Source organism: Pan troglodytes, chromosome 10 (genome assembly GCF_028858775.2).
Source record: "Pan troglodytes isolate AG18354 chromosome 10, NHGRI_mPanTro3-v2.0_pri, whole genome shotgun sequence".
Classification (NCBI taxonomy): domain Eukaryota; kingdom Metazoa; phylum Chordata; class Mammalia; order Primates; family Hominidae; genus Pan; species Pan troglodytes.
The window spans coordinates 10,709,690-10,723,044 of record NC_072408.2 but is presented as its reverse complement, the minus strand read 5'-3'; the positions used below and the strand labels follow the sequence as shown (position 1 = coordinate 10,723,044).

The 13,355-nt window shown below is 45.6% G+C and overlaps 1 protein-coding gene across 2 annotated transcripts in view; it reads right to left on the bottom strand.

Annotated features, from left to right (window-relative positions):
- PRMT8 (protein arginine methyltransferase 8) overlaps positions 1-13,355 on the bottom strand; it is a 168,148-nt gene that overhangs the window by 41,751 nt on the left and 113,042 nt on the right. For both annotated transcript variants that reach the window (XM_054663021.2, XM_024347641.3), the window contains 2 exons: positions 11,314-11,499; positions 2,016-2,171 (listed from right to left, as the gene is read on the bottom strand). In XM_054663021.2, the coding sequence (XP_054518996.1) occupies positions 2,016-2,171; positions 11,314-11,394 (237 nt within the window). In that variant the 5' untranslated portion in view covers positions 11,395-11,499. The remainder of the gene's footprint in view (positions 1-2,015; positions 2,172-11,313; positions 11,500-13,355) is intronic.

The following is a 13,355-nucleotide window of genomic DNA, read 5'->3' as shown; positions in this document are numbered from 1 at the left end:
GGCGCCCGCCACCACGCCCGGCTAATTTTTGTATTTTTAGTAGAGACAGGGTTTCGCCATGTTGGCCAGGCTGGTGTTGAACTCCTGACCTCAGGTGATCCACCAGCCTCTGCTGATTCTTTTCTTTTGTGCTTTCTACTTTGTCTTCTTTCTGCTTTTCCAGGCCCCTCTCCCATTTCTCTAGCTTTTCTCTGCACCTTTCTCTGTCTCTGTCTCCTCTCCATTGCTCTTGTCACATCTGTCTCTTTCTCTGTGCCTGTCTCCACTCTGGGACGATGGTCTTCCTCCCTCCCTCTCTCTCTGTCTCTCTCTCCCGCCATCTCGTCTTCCCACTGGAGGACAGCAGTGGGTGGAAGGGGGTCTGGAACAGGAGAAACTGTGAAATGAGCCATCCGGAAAGGAGCCCAGCTAAATGTGGTGGAGCCATTTATAAAAGAGCTGTTAGAGAAAAGGGCGGGAGGCAGACAGATCGCGCCAAGTCACCGCAGCTGGAAGGCGCCAAGTGGGAGCCTCCTCCTGACAGCTCCTTGGCTGGAGCCCCCGGATGACTCAGGCGCCAGGGACACCATGCTCAGCCCTGTCCCCCACCAAGGCCGGCACTGAGACGGGGCCTCGGTGCTGGGAAGGAAAGCACATGGGGGTCACCAGAGGACTCAAGTCCAGCTCTGATGCCCTGTGACCTCACTAAGACCCTTGCCTGAGGTCTCCATCCTGGAGAACCAGCAGTTATACCAGTGATGATGACATGACCTGCCCTTGGGCATCCGGATGGGCCCCTGCCCTCAGCAAGTGCCTCGGCTGAGAACGTCACAGCTTTTCCTGGTCAAAGCTGCACCTGAGGCAGCTTGAGGGCAGCCCAAGCTTCCAGAAGACCCTCGGCAGCCATGGCCAAAGGGTTTTCCAAGTCAGGCTTGGAGGAGGAATGCTGCCCTGCTGGGTGACTTAGGAGCAGACCTCTGGAGGCAGCAGGTGGCCAGGAGGATCTAGGGGGATCTAGTCAACCTGCGAGTCAGTGGGCGGGGGGGGGTGGTCCCTAGGGCTGGCTATGGGATGGCCCAACCAAATGCATGGGAGCAAAGACCCACCGAATGCTGCTCAGGTCACTGCGGCCTCTGCAAATGGGCCGGCTCACATGCAGACTGGGAATCTCATTGTGGTTTGCCTTTCATTTTGACCAAGATGAATGCTTGTGCTCCAGCCCTGGGCCCACTGCATTTTTCAAATATCAGCCAGCATCTCGCAGCTCTTCTTTTTAGTTTCTTTCCAGCTCTGGACCTTCCCAGGCCCTCTGTCATCAGGCTGGGCAAAGCTGCCTTGGGAGAGCCAGGGGATAGGTAGGAGGCTTCCCAGAGGGTCAGCCTCCACATCTAGCCTGGAAACGCTGCCACAGCCAAAGCAACAGAATTTAAGTTGACCAACTTGCCCTCTAAAGAAAACAAGAAGGAGATGTTCCCATGATCTCTAGGGCCCCATCTCAACTATAATAATAGACACCGAGCATTTGCCATATGCTGGGCACTGTTTTAAGCACTTTACATATGTATTAAACTCGTTTAATACTCACAATCACCCTATGGGCAAGGGACTGCTATTAAGCTCATTTTATAGATGGAGAAAAAGTGAGGTGCAGGGAAGTGAATAGTCCAAGGTCACATGCCTAGTGAATGGAAATGCAGAGATTCAAACCAGAGCTCCCCCGAGTAACCACCTGCACTGCCTCTGAAGCTGACCTTGGAGCTAAGCACTGAAAGGTCATGATGGCATTGGAATGGTCTCAGGAAAGCCACCATTCCTCCGCAAATGTCAGTGGTTGTAAGGATCCAGGAGCCATGCACAGGGGACAGGCAGCCTGCTCCCCTTCCTGAGAGTCACACCTCATTTCTTCTACTCCTCAAAGGTGTGACCCCAGCAAAAGAGATGGACCAAATTTTGTACTTCTAGAAGGGCGGGTGGAGGCAGAGGGCAAGAGGCTGGCTCTGTGGAAGCCAGCATGCAGGAGGAAGCGGCGTGCTCACCCCAAACACCTTCTTGGCCCCTGCCTTGGCAGCGAACATGGAAAGGATCCCAGTACCACTCCCCACATCCAGTACCACTTTGTCCTTGAACACGTGCTTGTTGTGGTACATGGAGTTCCGGTAAGTGAGCGTCCGCACCTCATCCTTCAGCATTTCCTGTGATGGAGGGAAAAGAAAGGAAATGTCAGTGAATTCAAGACACCTGGGAGTATGCCATGGCTATGGGCCCCTGGACCACCCCAGGTGACCCTTCAGGAGACCCAATAATATCATCAGGCAGAGCCACAGAAGACAAAACTGGGGTAGCTGGGCCATGTGCTACCAGCATCATTCCAAACTTCCCCTGCCTTAAAACTCTACTCAGAAAGATAGCTATTCACCATCAGAAGAGAAACTCATGTTCAGACCTGGGAAAGCTCTGATGTACTAAAGGACCAAAGGAAAGATCAGTACAACACAGCATAAAAGATTTAAGTTAAACACGAAGCAGAACTTTCTGTCATGGTGAGAGAATTGTCATTGAACACGTCATTCAAAGAGGTTTTTGTGAGTGTATATTTTATTTTGTTTGCCTTTTTTTAAAAAAAAAAAAAGACTAGAAAATGTGTTTCTCTGTCTAGCATATCGGCTTTGCAGTGAGAGAGAAACAAGATTACTTGTTACAATGGACTCTGACCCAAGGAGAACATGTTAATTCTGTGTATGGTAGTGAGGTAGGGATCTTTGGCCATTCAAGGTATTAGCAAACGCTTTTAACTAATTCATCATCAAAAGTATTGGGGTGATTTTTTTTTTAGAAATCAACACTATTAAGGTATAATTTGCATACAACAAAAAGCCCAGGTTTTAAGCTTCTGGTTCAGTAAAAGGGCTTTGACAAATGTATACCTGTGTAAGCACCACCATAACCAAAATCTAGAACATTTCTATCACCCCAGAAAGTCCTTCATGCCCTTTTGTAGTCAATCTTCAGCCTCTCCCAAGATGACAAATGATCTGATTTCTATCACCAAAGCTTCCTTCTGCCTATTTTAGAACTTTATATAAATTGTGCAACATAAAGTTTTTGAGATTCATGTATGTTATTACACAGATCCAAGGTTTGTTCTTTTGTTGTTGTATGGTATTCCCTTCTACGACTATACCACAATGTATTTATCCATTCACTTGTTTGTGGGATATTAGGATTCTTTCTAGTTTTTTGCTATTTATTCATAATAGCAAAGGATATGTTTTCATTTCCCTTGGGTAGATACCTAGAAGTAAGTTTCCTGGGTCTTAGGGTAGGTACATGTTCAACTTCATAAGAAATTGCCAAAGAGTTTTCCAAACTAGTTGTACCATTTTACACTCCAACCAGCAATGTGAGAGTTCAAGGTGCTTCATAGCCAGGCACCTTAGCATTATTGATCTTTTAATTTAGCCATCCTAGTGGATGTGAACTGATGTCTCATCGCAGTTTTAATTGCATTTCCCTGATGATTACTGGAGTAGATCTTTTTTTTCATGTGCTTATTGGCTATTCATATGTATCATCTTTTGTGAAGTGCCTATTCAAGTCCTCTGTTCATTTTTGTCTTGAACTGTTTGTCTTGTTCTTACTGAATTGCAGTTTATACATTCTGGGAGCTAGTCCTTCATCAGATATACTGCATATATATTGTGAATGTCTTCTCCCAATCTGTGATTTGCCTTTTCATTTTTTTTTCTTTTTTTTAAAGCAGTTTTTAATATTGATAAAGACAAGTTTTTCCATTTTTTTCATTTATGATAGGTGCTTTTTGTGCCCTGTCTGATCTTTGTCTGCCCCAAGTCACAAAGACACTCTCCTTTGTTTTTTACCAGAGTCTTTATGGCTGTGGCTTTTACATGTCAAATTAATTTTTGTGTATAGTGTAAGTTAGGGGTGTGAGCTCATTTTTTCTTGCAAATAAATGGTCCAAGAACCATTTCCTCCATTAATTCCCTTGTCACCTTTACCAAAAATCAATTGACTCTACATGTGTGGCCTCTCTGATCTAGTCCACTGATATACAAAGTCAACACTGACTTGACTGCTGCACCTTTATATTAACTTTGAAATAACGTAGTGAGAGTCTGCCAACGTACTTCTTTAACAAGATTATTTTGATTTTTCTAGGCCCTTTGCATTTCTATATAAATTTTAGCATCAACTTATTAATTCATACAGAATAGCCTCCTGGCATCTATCAGACTTGTATTAAATCTATAGATCAATTTGGGGAGAACTGACATTTTAGCAATTTTGAGTTTTATAATCCAAGAACACTTTGCAGCTCTCCATTTATGTAGATCTTTCATTTATCTCTGGAATGTTGTATAGATTTTTATATAAAGGTCTTACATTTCCATTCAACTATTTTATTTAGTTTTTCAAAAAAATTTATCTTTTTATTTATTTTGAGACTGGGTTATGAGACTGGCTAATTTTTGTATTTTGGGGGTAGAGATAGTGTTTTACCATGTTGCCCAGGATGGTCTTGAACGCCGGGGCTCAAGCAATCTGCCCACCTTGGCCTCCCAAAGTGCTGCGATTACAGATGTGAGCCACCATGCCTGGCCCCATTCAACTATTTTATTTTGTGATACTGTATATGGTGTTTAAAAATTTTTCATTTTGCAATGGGTTGGTGTATACATGACCTTGTATTTTGCAGCCTTTCTCCCTTCACATATTAATTCCAGTAGGGTTTTTTTTTTTTTAGATTTCTTTATTTTTCTGTGTGAAAAATCCTGTCGCTTGTGAATAAAGACAATTTTACTTCTTTTTTCCTATCTGTACGCCTTTTATTTTTTGGTTCTTTCCTCTTGCTTTATTGCCCTGGCAAAGACTGCCAGTAAAATGTTGAATAGAATTACAGAGGACAGACATCCTTCCTTTGTTCCAATAATATATCCATTAAGTATAATTTAGGCTTTCTATAAATGTCTTTTATCAGACTGAAGAAGTTCCCTTCCATTTTTAACTTGGTGAGAGATTTTATCATGAATTGGTATTTAATTTTGTCACATGCTTTTTCATTTATTGAGATGGTATATGACTTTTCTCCTTTATTTTGTTAATGGGGTGAACTTCACAGATTGGTTTTTAATGTTAAATGAACACTTTGTCATGATGTATTACCCTTTTAAAATATTGCTGGGTGTTTTTTGCTAATATTTTATTGCATATTCATAATTATGAGAAACACTGATCTGTAACTTTGTCTTACCTTTTCTTCGGTAATCAAAATTATACTGGGCTCATTACATAAGTTAGGAAGTGTTCTCTGCTCATATATTTTCTGCAAAAGTTTGTGTTAGGTATATTTCTTCTTTAAATGTTTATTATAATTCACCAGTAAAACCATATATGCCTGGAGTTCTCTTATAGGAAGTTTCATATGAATTCAATTTCTCTAATTAGTAAAGGGTTATTTTAGCTTTCAATGCATTTTATGTCAGTTTTGACAAGGTATTTTTTCAAGGCATGTATCCATTTTATGTAAAATGTCAAATTTATCAGCACGACATTGTCATAATATTCTCCCATTGCCTGTTGAGTATCTGCGTGATCGTCATGAGGTCCTTGCCTCCATTTATGTTATTTTAATTTGTGTTTTCTCTTTTTTTCTTGATTAATCTAGCTAGATATTATCAATTTAATTAGCCTTTTCAAAAGGCAACTTTTGGCTTTGCTGGTTTTCTCCACTGCTTGGTTTCTATTTCATTGACTTCTGCTTTCATCTTAATTATTTCCTTTCTTCAACTTACTTGAGTTTTATTTGTTCTTTCTCTAGCTTCATAAGGTAGAAGTTTTGATCATTGATTTTATGCCTTTTTTTCCCCATAAGCATTTGAAGCTGTAAATTTCCCTCTAAATATTGCTTGAATTTCCGTCTCCAAATTTTAATATGTTGTATTTTCACTATCATTTAGTTTGGGATAGTCTCTCTTTCCTTCTGTGACTTCTTCTATAACCCATGGGCTATTTAGCAGAGTGCTGCCTACTTTCCAATTATTTGGAGATTTTCTGGATAGTTTATTGTTCTCAGTTTCTAATTCAATTCATTGTGATCAAAAAACATACTCTGCATGACTTTAATCTTTGTTTTGTGACCCAGCAGAGGATCTATCTTAGTGAATGTTCCCACGTGCACTTGAAAATAACATGTCTTCTGTAGTTTGGGGATGAAATGTTCTAAAAATGTCAATTAGCTCATGTTGTTTGATTGTATTATTCAAATTTTCTACATTCTTACTGATTTTTTTTGTGCATTTGTGTGATCACTTACCAAGAGAGAAGTGTTAAAAATATTTAACTATGACTGGAGATTTGCCTTTTTCTTCCTTTAGTTCTGTAGGTTTGGCTCCATGTTTTCTGGAGTTCTGGGTACCACGTTGGGAGGCTTTGTAACGTGTCACCTCAGCCAGGTGGTGCTACATTTCCCAAATTCTCTTTCTGTTATGTTTCCAGTTAGGGTGAGTCACAGAGGAGATTCAGGTGAGATATAGAAGGTGAAAAGGAGGCAAGAACCATTCTGAAGCCCAGCCATCACTTCCTGTGCTGCCCTGGGGCTGATATCTTTGATCTTATTAGAAGTTGAATAAGGTGGGGGTTTGGTTGGATTCAGTTCAATTCTGGCTTTAAATACTTTGAAGGTGAGCTGAAGCCTTTCGCTTTAGGAGATCTCGGACCAAAGACAACAAGACAGATGGTATATCTAGAACCAGGCATGGGGCATGGCGCATAGCAGGTGCTCAGTAAGCCGGAAAACCATACAGCACAGTGGTTAAATACACAGACTCTAGAGCATTCAAATCCCAAATTCCCGCATTCAGATCATACCTCCACTGTTTGTGAGCTCTCTGACCCAGACCAGCTTTCAGCTGTCTGTGCCTCAGTTCCCTCATCTGGAAACTGGTAATAACATCACCTACTTCCTAGGGTTTGTTATGATGATTACACAAATGTAGTAAGTTTCAACAAAAATGCTAGTTCTGGCTCTTAGTGATAACTACAACCCTTTCCTTCATCCATGCAAGGAAATAGCTGAGGTGAGCAGGGAATGGAGGCAAAATAACGACAAAGGCTGCAGAAATGTTTCAATCATAACCACAGTTAAAAGTCTGAACTGCCTTTAGTAGATGGAAGTGGATTGACTGAGTACCCCCGGAGAGCCTGTTCGTCCAAACTGCACCATTTTGTAAGCTCCCAGCTATTTTGCAGACCTTGGTCAAAGTGAAGCATTTCACGGGGGTTCAGGCCATGAGAGACACCCTGCCTAACCACTTGACCGCAAGGCAAACAAAGGCCCAACTAAAGAAACATCCGTATGGTATCTTGCTGGGGACAAAAGTCCAAGGAACACGACGACGACATCCTGCCAGAACAAGGGCCAGAACCACCTCATCACGGGAACATCTTAATATCCTGCCAGGCAGCGAGCCATACTGCCCAGACCCCTCCCGCCCATACCTATAAGTACCCCCAGCCTGTAAGTAGCAGGGGGCTCTGGCATTAGGCGGTCCCCCACTTCTGTAGGTTTTATGCTGGACATGAAGCCTGTATTTGCTGTCGAGCTGCACTCTTTCTGTGGGCGTGTCTTTCTTTAACCCTTGCCTTCCCTTCAAAACCTAACAGAGAGTATGTTTGCTAATGGGGAGACCCCCCCCAGTGGTCACCCTTTAGTTCATTGCCTTTGTCGCTTTTTTGGCCAAGTCTCCTTTCCTGGAGGTCCCAGACCCCAGGAGTTAGGTTGGAAGGTACAAGTTCTGGGAGAACAGAAGTTGTGACTTAGCAAGGCTTCCCCTACCTGACTTACCAAAAGAAGAGGTCCTCTATCCCCTTCCTGGGAGAATAGCCCAAAGAACTCCCAAGACATTTCAGGAAGGAACATGCCACCCTGTGGAAAACAGTTCCCAGCCTCTAGCTGTGGATTCATTTGTGTCCTGGCTTTCCTGCCTCTTAAATATATGACTGCCCATTGACAAATTGTTGGACTATAAGGCCCCAAAGAGTCTGTTTCAACAGAACCTGCAGCGAGAGTGTCAAAGGAAGGGAGCTGGCCGGGAGTGGGATTGGCACCCAGAGCTCAGGGTGCTGGAGGGACAGCCGCATTGGCAAAGATTCTTCTCGTGGCTGAGGCACCAAGCCCAGTGCCAACTGTTAGAGACGCTGAGATTTCAGAGCTGGGGTCTGGGAGGTCATGGAGCCTACCACCTCCTCTCTAGGTGGTGGCCTCAGGAAGCACACATCTTCCACTTCAGCTCCTGTTCAAGATTCCATGTTTCCCAGAGAGGCCTAAATTGGAAGGCCAGGGTCTTCCTCTCGCTAGCCCCTGCCCTCTGGAGGCTGGGGACAGAGTTGTCTCTGAATGGAGCATGGGATGAGAACAGAAGTGTCCAGAGTCACCCCCTGCTGTGCTCTCCAGCCCCAATAGTCCCCTGTACTCAGCATTTCTTGTTTGTATTTACAGATTAATCAAACCCAATCCATCCACACCATGTTTCCTCAACACTCACTGATGGCTATTAATCAGCAGGCCGGTGGTGCTGCTCCGCACCGTGTGAGGGTCTTGTTAATGATGGGGAGAAGACTGCCAAATGGCCAGCGTGGCTCCAGATGGATGCAGAAATATGGGTCTTGCCCAGACCAAGGAGGCAAGGGCATCACCACGATCCATCTGGCATGGAACAGAGATCCCTGGTGCTTGATAACAAGAACTGGGTAGGCCTTCTCTCTGCGAAGAATGGTGTTAAAAGTTCTTCCACGTGTCCCCCACCTCCTTTCATGCAGATGATCTGGGAAACTGAAAACAGGGTAAAAGGAGACCTCGGGGGGAAGCAAGGTTACCTAGCTCTTCCTGCATTAAAGGACCTATGAGATGGTCTATAGCAGCAGCAGGAGGGATTTAAGCTAGATGTCCAGAAGTATTTCCCAATGAGAAGGCTGCTAAGCACTCTCCCAGGACAGGAATGTGATCTATGACTCACAGGTCTTTTACTCTAAGTCCCCTGCTCAGCCCGCACTATGTTTATATATATGTATGCACAAGCTTGACTTTTCCATAAGTACACACAATTGAGGGAAACTGGTCTAGTATTTATTTGGTGAAACTTGATGTCCTCTCCCCTGGGTGCTGGGTCATGGTGCTGGCCAGGCATCGCCTGAATGACTGGATTAGCAGCCATGTCAACAAGCCTTTGCTCTCCAGACAATGTGCCAAGCTGTAGGTAACAGGCTGGGGACACCAAGTCCCAAAGGAATTATAGAGATCAGTAATAGCCTAGTGGAGCACACTCTAAATGCCAAAGGTGTGGCTCAGCAGGAACCTAGCAACTCAGAGGGAGGTGTCCAAGAAGCCGATCACGGAGGCTCCAAGTGGGGAGGGGAGACTGCAGACCTGGCTTGAGGTGCACCTCATGGTTGTTTGGTTTCTAATGGGGGAGTTCTGGGCAGGCCCAAGAGGAGACATTTTGGGGTCCCTGGAACTGCTCTCTTTTCCCAAGAATCTGTCCTGAAATGGGTACCCAGAGCCACAGGCCTGTTAGAACTTGTCACATGGAGAACATGACTTTTAATTAGGGACAAGGTCTTGAGGAAGGGGCCTTCGCAGAGTCTCTTTTGCCCCCCAGAGCCTCTCACAGGCCAAGGACGGGGCTCCAGGAATCCCTAGCCCAGTGGAGAGCAAGGTCAAGGAAGGGGTAAGAGTTCATCCATCTGCCCTGAGATGGCATTTTATCTCCCAGAAGCTGCAGGCTCAGCTGTCCAGGCCCTCCTGGGCCAGGACCTTCTGGACCAAACACAGGCCCCAGTCCTCCTCCCCTGCAGGTCCAGGCTTAATGGTTTTACATGGTGAACAGTTCTCAGGGACCCAAACCTTGAGCCTCCCTGGATTAAATGAGGCTGAGCCCCTGAGTCTAGAAGTAACTGAGGGGCCTCCTTCCACCCTCTACCTCCATGTGGGGCTGCAGAAGAACCAGCAGGAACAAATATGGCAATTTAATTTTTACAGTTTCCAGATGGAAAGAAAGGAAACTTGTTTTAAGGGCTGTATGGCATGATGGTTAGGAACAAAAGGTGAAGGTTTGATTGCTAGCTGTGCCATCTACTAGCTTGTGGCCTTTCACACACGCACACACACACACACACAAAAACCATCAAGGATGAATGAGGGTTGATTTGATTCTTAAGGGCCTAAATCATCTGGAGAATGGGGACAAGCAATAACACCAACCTTGCAGGATTGACCTGAAGAATAAATGAACCAATAATATAAAATGCTTGGAACAACACCAGCATGTAGTAAGCACTAAAACGAAACAAACAAACAAAAGAGCTGGCTATTATTACTAAACACCCTTCCGGCAATGGCAGGGTCATCATTTCCACATAGGAAGAGTTTACAGCAGTGAGTACGTGGAAGGAAGATCTTCAAGACTTGTTTTGAAAACCGATTTGCACAGCAAGCAAACTTTTGTTCCTTTTTCAATTTTTTCTTTTATGCTGTAAGAGGATCACGGACATATTTTCTTCATAGAGTTTAAATGAAATGATACGTATAATGTGCTTAGAACTGTGCCTGTCACTTAGCAAGCACTCAGTAAATCCTACTTGTTTATTTGGGGTGGCTGGAGAGAGTGCTGGAGATTATAATGAAAGATATACAGTAGGGGCACCATTAGGCCCCCACTATGGCCAGGATGCCTCTTGTTAGGAGGCTCTGTTCTGTTCCATAGTCAACATTAGTCTTCCCTGCTATGGGGTAAACTGGCATTTAGACATAAGAATTTCCAGACAATCAATCAGGGTGTCAGACCTGGGCCAAGCTCCCAAGAAAGCTTCCTGCACCTCTTCCCCCGGAGGTGCTCATTGGTCAAAAGAATGCACATCATGACCTCTGAAAGGTCCTTGCTGCCTCAGGACTCTGACTGCAGCATTTGAGCTCCTGGTCCAAAGACCAGCGCTATCCAGCCCACACTAGATGAGCTGGGTTTATGGCTGGGGAGAGACACGGGAGCTGGAATGTAAAACAAACGGACCGTAAGCACCTTGTGTGCTCTCTCTGGCCATGGAGCATACAGACACACACTTTCGCCTGCTCCCCTGCTCCAGGCCTGGCCTGGCCCCCTCCCAGAGGGGCCCCCCAGATTGGAGAAAGGGTCAGAGGACTCAGGAACACTGGGAGCACTCCCTTTACCACGGTAAGGAGTTGAACACACTATGCTGCCTCTGAAAACAACAGAACAGCAGAGTCAGCCTCGCCCCATTAGCCACCCACTCGGGACACTTTACCTCGTGGATCCCAAAGTGGGCGTAGGAGTCGAAGTAATAATCTCTCGAGGTCATCTCCTCTGGGTTCAGCAGCTTGGACATCTTGCCCCGTCCCGGGCAGCTGGGTTGAGTGGACACATGATGGACACATTGCACGGGCTTAGCAGGGACGACGGGCTGAGGGGGCTGGGAGGGGGGGCTGTTCACCTGAGGGGAAGAGAAGGGGGTCGGGTGTTAGGAGAGACAACGGGGTCCCGCCCTCGGGGGCTTGCGATCCTCTTTCCTTCCCCCTCCCTGAGCCCGGCCTCAAGCAGCCGCAGCAGCCCTTCCTGAAAGGGAGGTAGGTGAGCCCTTCCAGCTCCCAGCAGTTGGGCTCATGGCTGTGATCTGCCCGGAGATGGCAGTCCACCGAGGAGCCACGCACACCTAGATTTCACCCACCTTCAGCTCTTATTAGCTAGGTGACCTGAGCAATGCAGGCCTCAGTTTCTGTATCTGTGAAATGGGGAAAATAGTATCTTCCTTTGGAGGCAAATAGGAAACATTCAATAAAGGGAAAGATGCATAGCACAGCATGGTGCCTGAGAGTGTAGATTCCGGAGCTGAATCCCAGCTCTGCCATTTCCCAGCTATACAACTTTGGGCAAACTTATGAACTTCTCAGTGCCTCAGTTTCCTTTTCTCTAAAATGGGAATAAAATGGTCCCTGCCTCCTAGAGTTGTCCTGAGGATTAGACAAGTTTGTATTTCAAAGTGCTTAGAAAAGGGCCAGGCATATAGTAAGAGTTTGTTAGAGGAAACAAAGTCCCACCTGCATCCTCAGGAACGTGAACCCATGGGCTTCTCTCCACTCAACAGGCAGCATCAAGCTAGAAGAGGATACGGCCCCCAAAATGCAGATGTCTTAGGTTCTGGTGTCTCCTACCTGTTATCTTGCCCCCTAGTTTCTGATTCACAGTTCTACCCTGAATTCAGCACTGTGGATACCCACACTGATGGCCTCCACACGACCAATTATTGCTATTTCTGGGTGCCCCAATCCTGAGGCCCAGCCCAGCTCTACATCCACTGCTGCTGCCCATCACTGTCTGCTCCCTGGTCCTCCACAGGCTAGGCGGAGCAGGGAGAAGGAGATGGGGGTCCACAGAGCTTCTGGAGCCCAGAGACAGCAATTGGAGCCCAGAAGCTCAAACACTGCAACAGAAGCAGTTATGCCAGGAGACCTCCTCTGCCTGGAGTGCGGGAGACCCAGATGTACAAGGCACAGTAAAGGCCTCAAAGCAGGGCTGAACTAGAAAAATAAAAAAAGGAGTATTATCTAGTAGTCAGTCCTCTAGAGCTGGGAATCCAGGCTCCTGGGTCCTATCCTGGCTCTAGTAAAATTAAAAATAGATACTAGGAGGCAGATAGCAAACTGGCTGAAAGTACAAACCCTGGAGCCACACTGCCTGACTCTGAAACCCAGCGCTTCTTGGCTGTGTGACCTTGGGAAATAATTTGTCATCACTGTGCCTCAGCTTTTCCTCCTCTATAGAACACAAATCATAATAAAACCTACCTGAAAAATTTGTCCAAAAGTTTGGAGGAGTTAATATATGGAAAGACTTTAGAACAGGCTGGCACATAGTAAGTGCTTATGATTATTACATACATCATGTCCTTATTCTATGTCTCGATTTTCTTGTCTGTGAGCTGGGTCAGCTCAGACTTACTGTCTCCTTTCTAGCAAGGGAAACGGGAATCCTAGGACACAGCAAGATCAAGAAAGCCAAGTTATTTCATCCCCTCCGTGGAATCACTCCGTGCAGTCCCAAGACTGTTCTGTGTCCAGGGCTGCAGGGGAGTGAGCTGGGGGCAGTGGGATGGTCCCATTTTCCCAGTGTATCTAGGCTACCGCCCTTGGGAAATAAACAGACTTCCCAGTTTAGCAACATCAGATTTCAGGTCGGTGAGATCCCGGGTGGGCTGGCAGAGGCGAGTGGGGCTGCCTCATTAGAATGCAGCAGGTGTGCCCACTCTCAGCTTGGGATGTTGCTCACGGTCTCTGGGAGGCTAAAAATAGA